General features: G+C 41.0%; 1 protein-coding gene and 2 non-coding genes across 3 annotated transcripts in view; 2 read left to right on the forward strand and 1 right to left on the reverse strand.

Moving 5' to 3' along the window:
* Window positions 1-466: 466 nt before the first annotated feature.
* trnaw-cca (transfer RNA tryptophan (anticodon CCA)) lies at window positions 467-538 on the reverse strand. The gene has a single exon. It is a non-coding gene; the product is annotated as a tRNA-Trp (tRNA).
* A 580-nt stretch (window positions 539-1118) lies between these two features.
* Window positions 1119-1190, forward strand: trnae-cuc (transfer RNA glutamic acid (anticodon CUC)). Its single transcript has one exon. It is a non-coding gene; the product is annotated as a tRNA-Glu (tRNA).
* A 2374-nt stretch (window positions 1191-3564) lies between these two features.
* The window catches only part of st6gal1 (ST6 beta-galactosamide alpha-2,6-sialyltranferase 1), a 41358-nt gene continuing 34916 nt past the window's right edge, over window positions 3565-10006 (forward strand). The window contains exons 1-2 of the mRNA XM_071532568.1: window positions 3565-3645; window positions 4500-4597. Of these exons, the coding sequence (XP_071388669.1) occupies window positions 4586-4597 (12 nt within the window). The 5' untranslated portion in view covers window positions 3565-3645; window positions 4500-4585. The remainder of the gene's footprint in view (window positions 3646-4499; window positions 4598-10006) is intronic.

The raw sequence follows: 10006 nt of genomic DNA on the forward strand, positions 1-10006 counted from the left end.
TAGAGTAGATTGACAGCAGATACAGTAACATCACAGTATAGTGACTTGACTGTTCTCTGCACCCACCCGGTCCAGCGGATCCTGGATCAGCCATACTCGGATCTTCTAACGCAGTGATTCTCAACGTTTTTCATATCAAGGACCCCTAACTTTTGATGAGATTTTGTCTTTCTGACCCAAATCTGAGAATATTTTTATTGTTAGATATGATTTTGTCCAGAATCCCATGACTGTCTGTACTGTAGGTAGAGAGATAACAGAGAAACTATGATCAGAACAGTTATTCTTCTACATTTTCTAATTGTGTTAACGTCTTGTAAATGAAATAATGCTGAAGTTTAGCAATTCATCAGTTTGCTGGGGACCCCCTGGAGCCCCTGGTGGTCCCCGGACCCCATGTTGAGAACCACTGCTCTAGCGTGATGTGAAGTGTAAATGTAAATGTTAAGGAAAGAAACAAAACCTTTGACCCCGACGTGATTTGAACACGCAACCTTCTGATCTGGAGTCAGACGCGCTACCGTTGCGCCACGAGGTCCCGCTGCAGTCTACCTCAGGGTGTCAATATAAAGTAAAACAAACGTCTATGTTGCCGTATTTTGAGTTCAGTCGTGTTCAATACTCGGTTGGAGATTATTGTACCAAAATCTACACAAACAAACATTCATTAGTAAAGTTGAACACAGGAACATTTAGATGAAAACAACAGAAAACTGCAGCTAGCTGAACACGGAGAGACAGCCGAGGCAGAAAGACTGAATTTCAAAATGTCCCAAACGCGGATACGTTTACCCTTCATTCACACGCAAACGTTGAATAACTCGACGTGTCCAAACAACAGGAGCCACTGAACGATCAGACATGTTGGGGGGGAAATGACCTCAAAGTCACCTCAAATCCTTCAGTGTCAGACAGACAGGATCACTGGACGAGCTCACTGTTAGCTGGAGAAACCGGATGCTGAATAATGGGAAATGGTTGATAGTGGATGGGTTGATTTGGATTCGTTATTATGTTGCTGTAATTCATGTGTCGACAACAATAATAAGAAATATTCTAAATACAAGGCGGGTGTACTGTTATTTAAATATTGTTTTCACCATTGCAGCTAACACGGCTCCCTGGTGGTCTAGTGGTTAGGATTCGGCGCTCTCACCGCCGCGGCCCGGGTTCGATTCCCGGTCAGGGAACTTCCTTTTCTCTCCCGGTGTAGCTCCACAGTCTGGCTCCTTTCTCTCTCTCTCTGCCTGCAGGTCAGAGGTCACCTGGGTCCGTGGATCCACAGACAGTCAGTGCTTTAGTTACCATCTGAGCACACTGATAGGAACTCCTTCATCCCACCAGCCATCAGCATTAAACAAACAGTGAGACACATGAACACTCATATCTGCACCTTTTACCTCTACTCTTATGTATGTTTTTAACCCTGCTGTCTGTTTATTTGATTTATGTGGTCTGTCTTTGTTATTTATTTTTTCCTTATATGAGGCACGTCAAACACAATTTTCTGTCATGTGATCTGAATCTGAATCTGCATCTCTAACATGTAGCTGATACTAAACCTAACAAACATGGATTGATGCTGTTGCATTTGTTAAATAGGCTGTTATTCACAGAACATGCATATTTTCATTTAATAAAGTGCAAACAAGACTTTCCTCACCAGGCTGGCAGTCAAGCTTGCACTTTTTAAAAATGTATTTATGTATTTTTTTTATTCAACAATAACAACATAACATATTCAAAATACATAACATAAAAACATACAACATACTGAAAGCAAACACCATAAAACAGGATAAAAATAAAATAAAATAAGGTAAAATAAATTAATCATAGTAATAATAATAATAATAATAATAAGGTAAGCTTGCACTTTATTAAATTCAGATTTGCATACTGTAGACCTAACTGATTAGAAGTGCCATCTTTTATTCTGAGGAGTTTATGATGAGTCTGCACCTGAGCAATAAACACTATAGCTGAGAGAGCAGTGGAGATTTTGTATTGTTTTTACATAGGTTATAATACATATATATTACATAATTATAATATTAGGATATATATATATATTTGGATAAATCCCTTTCAGAGCGTCAATATATATATATATATATTATTTATTTATTTTCAACAATGACAACAACAACTACAACAACAACAACAACAACCACAATAATAATGATAATAATAATGATATGATGATGATGATGATGATGAAGGTAGTGGTGATGAAATTAAAATAAATTAAAACAAATCTATATCTAATGTGATCAAATACTGAAAGGGTAGATAGAGGATAGAGATTTATTGAACACACACACACACACACACACACACACACACACACACACACACACACACACACACACACACACACACACACACACACACACCTCAGTCTGTCCCTCCTCCTCAGCCTCTTCCTCTGCAGAGACGGGGGTTGCACTGCGTGTCTTGGCTGCTGCAGAGAGCAGCGTCAAGTTACGCAGAGTCAGGCAGCACAGGACCGGAAGGGAAGGAACTCTGCCTTCAAAATAAAAAAAAAAACATGACATTTGTCACAACGTGTATTGGGGCGTACAGAGCAACAAAAATCATATTTAGAAAGTGGAGTGAATCATTGCATTACATATGAAGTGGAGCTCTATAGCTGTAGATGCTAAAAAGATTAAGCAAAACTCACAGTGGTAGATCCTCATTTTTTTTAATTCACTCTCCATCTTTGTCCCTCAGCCTCACTGTGGTGTTTCTGCTCTGCTCTTCCCACAGATCACCTGTCAATCAAACAGTGTGGGCGGAGCTTGGATTTGAGTTTCTCTTTTCTCTGTCTGTTCAGTCATGGTGGCTATCACTGCTCATGCGTTCTTCTTCTTCTGTTGATTCCAAACAAACCGGAAACATAAAACGCATCACTTCCTGCAGCAGAGGATTTTTCCCAGGAAAGAGCGACCAGACACCGGCTGTTTAGAACAGACAGTGGAGAAGCTTTATGGACTGGATATAACTTGAATCCCTGTGGTGTTATATCAACTGGTGATATAAAGTAGCTTTATAAAATAAGATATGATTAGATAAGATTGCACTTTATTGATCCCCTGGGGGAAATCCAGGTGCCACAGCAGCAAGTGGCGGAACAATGCCAAGGAAGTCAAGGAGGCTACAAGAAAGGTGATAAAAAAAAAGAGGTAATAAAATGAAGGTAATGCACATAAATATAGCAAAAACCAAAGAGACCATGTAAATAAATGCAAATAATAAATGCAGATTTTGATAAGTCAAAGGCTGCAGTCCAGAGGAACAGGTGTGTATGTGCAACATAGTCAGGAGTTTAAGTTATAGGATGCCTACTGTCTAAAAAGTACATTTTGATCCACAGCAGTGTCACAGTTGATTAGCCTCCACTGAAAATAGGCCTACCCCGTGCCTCCCATAGGGCTTTTATTTTGAAAGCCGCAGCGGAAGTCTCGCTCTTCATCTCCTCGCTGTCTTGACTCTCGGTGCAGCGGCTCGTGCAGTCGCAGGGCCGACCGACCGACCGACCGACCGACCGCAGAGCCATCAGTCCGCTCAGTCTCCAGATGACACCGACACCGACGGCAGCGCGGAACCGGACGGACGGCGGAGCCCGGACAGCGACACACGGTGAAAATGGCGACTGTCACGTCTTATGCGGTTCCGTAGCATCGATCCATTAGGTGATTGACGGTGACTGGCGTGTAACGGAGCAGCATCACTTGCACCGGTCAGTGGATAGCGACGCACAACCTTAGCTTTTCTATCTATCTATCTATCTATCTATCTATCTATCTATCTATCTATCTATCTATCATAATGGAAATAATCACTATGATATTCCTACAATATCCCGTTAGCGTTTTACAGCGTGTCTGTGGCGTTCACTATAATAATCCTATAATATTTCTATAGTGATTTATAGTGTGTCCATATGCTCGCTCACGAGCCTATAATATTCCTATAATATTCCTTCAGTGTCTTTGTACTCATTCACTGTACTATTCATTCAATGTTCCTATAGTGATTTAGAGTGTGTCGTTATACCCATTTACTGTAATAATCGTATAATATTCCTATAATATTTAGTGATTCATAGTGTGCCCATGCTCATTCACTATTCCTATAATATTCATATAGGGAGTAAAGCGTGTATATTGAGTTTACTGTGATCTTAAGCTAGGCTACTATTTTCTGTAGTATCACTATATTCCTATAATATTCCTATAGAGATTCATAGTGTTTGTGTGTTTCTCAGTAGTTTACTGTGACCTTAAGGTACTTTATTTTTATCTCCTATTGCATCACCGTCCGTAATATTATATACTAGGCTATAATATTCCTATATGGAGTTCGGTTTCCCAGTGTGTATTTGTAGTATCGTTGTAAGCCGGGCTGCAGGATGACTGTAGTATCAGTATCAGTGTCTGATCTCTGTCTCTTTGCAGTCGGTCCACTATCTGACAGTCTGCCTCTGTCCACAGAGGCGATGAGGGGAAACCTGCAGGCAGCAGCCAGTAACTAAGCAACAGCAGCAACACAGCGCGAGGCAGCAGGAGGAGGAGAGACCATGGGCTACAAGGTAACATCCACATCCTCACCCAGCCCAGCCCGGCTCAGCTCAGCTCAGGCACCACAAACACACACTTCTGTAAAATAAAAACGTTCCCTGAAACCCCGTCGGTCAGTATTTAAAAACACTCATGATTCATCCTCAGAAATAAAACTGTTTTGCGGTGAAAGGTCTTCAGTAGTAACACTGTGGCTGCGTGTAACACTGAAGCTCTGCAATTCATAACTGAAAGAAACATTTGCTTTCACAGAATGATTGACAGCACGACATTAAAACAAATGATACTACTTACAAATGATAAATCCTGTGGTTTGGACAGACTGGAGGATGAAGGCCTATAGATTTTTTTTATTTTCCCCAAAATGGATGCATGAACCATATAGCTTTCAGGAATCAGTCTCTGCAGGTGTAAAGTGTGAAAGTAACGCTCAAGACCAAACGTTTCACAATAACAAAAATCATTTTATACAAGACAAGCCCGTTATTTTTTGAGCAACATCTGGGGCCAGCTGCATAAAGCTAGTTTAAGACCAGTCTGAGCCTTAGACCGGTCTTACATTCTCAGGTTGGACTCGGCTAATTAATTCTGTCTGTTACTTAAATATTAGGACTGACTTATTTTGAGGTAGGAAAGATACCCACCTTCCCCCCCGGCTGATCTAAGTTAAGAACTTTGTTGTTATGGCAACGAGTCGGCCTAACTGTGAGTGAGAAGTTTAAATAGAAGAAACAAACCATTAGAGATCTACAGCAATCAAGTAGTATGAACAGGTAAATATAAGAGTCTATAGTAAGTCTGACTTAAAGGGTAACTTCGGTATTTTTCAACCTGGACCCTATTTTCCCAACTGCGGGTGTCTAAGAAACTAATGGGGACAACAATTTTTGAAATTGGTCCAGTATTGAGCGAGATCGCTTCAGCCGGCAGCCGCGAAACAGGCTGCAATGTAATCCGACGGGGCAAATGAACCGTCAATGTACGTCAACTAAAAATGCTTGTTTTTGCCACTGACTGGCTCAGATTGTTATTATAAGAGTCTGACACAATATGGAAAGGACCCTATACAGAAATGAAACGTACTTCCTTACCTTTAGCTTGATCCCGTCTGTGTGTAACCAAGTCTCGCCCAAGTCCCGCGAGAGCTTAGTTGTTGCAGGACGTCACCTGTGGAAACGTGAGTGAGAGTTGGAGAGAGGAGTGCCACCGGGAGGAGTTTGTTGTGTTGGAGTACAGAGATCGTAGCTCAGTGTTATCTAAAAGATTTTCTAAGTCATGGCTGAATATTTACCTGATTTCGACAACGTGGAAGAGGCCTTTGAATTCGATGGCGGCCCGTATTTATTTGAGCCAGAGTATACGGATGAAGAGCTCCTACTCATTGAAGAGCTACCATCATCATTCATTGCCAGTAAGTATCTCTATGATAGCCTATCTGCTAATGTATAGGATATACAAATGTAGGCATAAAAGTAGTCTTATAGGTCGTATAATAGATAAGCATAAATATGACATTTTTACACCACGCACACACACTTTGGCAACAATATTACACAGATAATTTCAGCTTGTTGATATCATTTATTGTATTATTATGAATGTCAACTGCTGAAAAGGGGAAATGAATCTATATACATATTTTATAATCAATCATGACTCAGTTGATAGGCTATTTTACACATACTACTGGCTAGCTCCGTCAAGGAGGTTATGTTTTCGGTGCCGTTTGTTTGTTTGTCTGTCAGCAGGATTACGGAAAAAATACTGGCCCGATTTTCATGAAACTTGGTGGAAGGGTGTAGCATGGGCCAAGGAAGAACCCATTAAATTTTGGAGCGGATCTGGATCCGACTCACGAACAAACAATAATAGCATGAACCTTGGCGGAGGTCTGCGCTCTCCGAGTGGCTTTCTAGTTTAGTGATTGTTTTTGCCGTGTGTACTGATGCCAGGACAACACAATAACTTTAGCTAATAACATTACCTCCACTCTGTCTGCAGCAGGTCTCTCCACTCTTGGGACAGCATTTTTCGTTAGGAAAAAGTGCTTTGGGATAGGATTTCGTCTCCTCTTTGGCTGGCTGTAGTCATCCCGGTCAAAATGGTCACTGCAGACCCGATGGTCTGCAAGGCGCAGCGTATGGACAGGAGTGTTGGCATCCATTTGTAGCACAACTAGCCACAACTTCAGCGGGTCACTATTCAATAAAGGCAGTCTGTGAAAGCTGCGCGAAGTGTTGCGCGACATTTTGTTGGCACAATTCGGAAATGCGCAAACACGAACCATTGTTTTTTTGTTTTGTTTTTTTATTTAGATCTTTTAGATAACGCTAAGCTACGATCTCTGTACTCCAACACAACAAACTCCTCCCGGTGGCACTCCTCTCTCCAACTCTCACTCACGTTTCCACAGGTGACTTCCTGCAACAACTAAGCTCTCGCGGGACTTGGGCGAGACTTGGTTACACACAGACGGGATCAAGCTAAAGGTAAGGAAGTACGTTTCATTTCTGTATAGGGTCCTTTCCATACTGTGTCAGACTCTTATAATAACAATCTGAGCCAGTCAGTGGCAAAAACAAGCACTTTTAGTGGACGTACATTGACGGTTCATTTGCCCCGTCGGATTACACTGCAGCCTGTTTCGCGGCTGCCGGCTGAAGCGATCTCGCTCAATACTGGACCAATTTCAAAAATTGTTGTCCCCATTAGTTTCTTAGACACCCGCAGTTGGGAAAATAGGGTCCAGGTTGAAAAATACCGAAGTTACCCTTTAAGGTCATATTTAAGTCTAAGACCAGGTCTATCTTTATGCAACTGGCCCCTGATTAGTTTAACGGAAACGTTTTGTTATTGGGCAAATTTAATTTACTATAGGCCTACTTACTATATAATTTCTAATATAACTTTAAATCTTAAAAAACAAAAATGAATAAACATTTTAACTGTGATTTCAATCTCCCAGAATCCTCTTCGTATGTAAATTAGTTTCAGGGACGTCACGTGACGGGGAGCCTCCTTCTGGGTTCTTCATCTGGGCTTTTAGTTTGATTGGCCTGCTGTTGCGTAGTGATGTCATATATCAATACATTTCTTTTTAGTTGGTAACACAACACATACTGTGGCATTATTTATTATAATAAATCACATCACAGTATCAGCAGTGCTTCTGTGTGTGAGCTAAAGGTACTGTGGAGGCAGCTGATCAACTCCAGATCACATTCAAATTAACTGATCATTGATTATTGAACCGATCATTAGCTATTGAACTGATCATTGATTACTGAACTGATCATTAGTTATTGAACTGATCATTGATTACTGAACTGATCATTAGTTATTGAACTGATCATTGATTACTGAACTGATCATTAGTTATTGAACTGATCATTAGTTATTGTCAGTAGTCGACTTGTACACACATTTCAGGGGGACGGTGGGTCTTATGGAGACAGACGATGTGACAGTGTTGAAGACAGCATGGAGGGTGGGGGACCAGCTGTTTACCTTTTTGTTTATATTGTAACAACACAAAGGTCATATATTGACCTATATATTCTATATTCAAAGGACATGGTGTTAGTGATGTTGGGTGTCAGATCCTCCTGCTGAGGCCCTGAACCAGGCTCCGGCCTCAGAGTTGGAGTTGGTCCTGCGCTGCCCGCTGCTGTGAAGCAGTGAGGATGGGTCAAACACAGAGGACAAATTTCCCCACGGGGATCAATAAAGTATAACTTAACATAACTTACAGCAATACTCATGGCACTTTTATCTTATCCAAACTTTAAATTTAAAGTTATCAAACGGCTTGTGCAACTGGGGACAAAAGCCGTGTCCCCAATTGGTAAAAAGCTGATTTTTGGGTCAGTGGTTAAGGTTAGGGTTAGGGTTAGTCTCCAGGAAATGAATGTAAGTCTATGTAAATACCCCAAAAGTGACATAAGTAAGATTGTGTGTGTGTGTGTGTGTGTGTGTGTTTACATTTGTTTCAGCCTTAGCAGTTATCTGTTTCCTTTACCAGCATAGATTACCCCCCAAAGCAATCAGATTACAAGCCGCTGCACAGCATTCAGCACAGAGCAAAGGCCTTTGTGCTCAAAGTCCCATGATCCTTAGTCAGATGTTAAGTGTCCTTACATGAGAACGACATGAAGGGCTTCCTCCTCCTTCCTTTGACGGTGACTACCTGCCACTTGAACAACAAAATTTAAACTAGGTTAATCTTGACTTCTTGTTTATTTTGTAGAGGATGAAATGTAGCCCAATGTACAGCCTAATGTTTTTTTCTTTCTTTATTAGTATAATTTTGGTGTTAAAATATCAGCTAGCTATCTAATCTCTGTTTAGTCTGTTTCTCTTTTGCCCCGCTGCAAAGTGTAAGATAAATTATACAAAATAATCATTATGACTCCTGGCGTTTCTCACACCTGCAGTTTTCTTCTTTTTGAAGAAGTCCCACAGATCCACCTGCCGTTCGGCCAAATGGGACAAAATAAGATCCTCAAGGCGTCAAGCCGCCCTGCAGGTTTTGCTGTGACATCAACCAATAAAAAACATGCATCCATGTAGGGCTGAACGATTTTGAAAAATTGCCATTATTTTGACTGATATTGCAATTGCGATATGATTTGTGATATTAGAGGGAATGATCATTTTTACATCATTGTTCTCATTTTCATTGAAAAACATATTAAAATGATTATGGTGTGATTTTTGCGGGGATCTGTACGAAAAATATATTTTCTTAAAGTGGATACAGACAACTTTTCAACTTTCCCCCGTTGTCTCCCCCTAGTGTTTCTAAGTGGTATTGTTGTTTGCGCCGCTGTCGCAAAGACAACCGGATCTCTTTCTGTTAGAGTCTAGCTCTGTGCAACAGAACAAACCATCTGTCTGCTTATCAACTCCTTGATCAAAACACAATATAGTAACTTTCACCACTGCTCATTGTAGAAAGGCCTTCCTTGTAGCTCCTGGTTCGTTTTCTGGCTGCTAGCGGTAGCGTTAGCAACATGGCTAACACTACCGCCAGCAGCCTGGCTACTGTCCAAAGCAAGAAACAACCGTAATAATCTTATCCTGTTCCTCTTTTGGTTGCGCAATGGATGACACACTTCCTTTGTGCCGTAAGTCGAGCCTTCCTTGTACCGGGAGATCGAACCCGGTGGCAGACAGAGCTGCATAGTGAAAGTGAGGCTTATAGGGAACCAATCTAAACACAGATGGTGTCATTATTCTATAGACATTACACTGTGCAATCAACATTTACTTCATAATGATAAGTTAAAGCAAAAAAGTTGTCTGTAGGGTCTTTAAGTCTGTAGAATATGATGTGTAGGCCAGGACATCTCTGCAGCACCACGATATTTCATTTAAAATGGTGTTTTGACACATTTCACCTTTAACAAATATTGTGCCTC

Source organism: Centroberyx affinis, unplaced genomic scaffold, assembly GCF_046629955.1.
Source record: "Centroberyx affinis isolate AG114_WGS23_722 - 3 ecotype Tasmania unplaced genomic scaffold, CSIRO-AGI_Caff_v1 ptg002213l_1, whole genome shotgun sequence".
Classification (NCBI taxonomy): Eukaryota; Metazoa; Chordata; class Actinopteri; order Beryciformes; family Berycidae; genus Centroberyx; species Centroberyx affinis.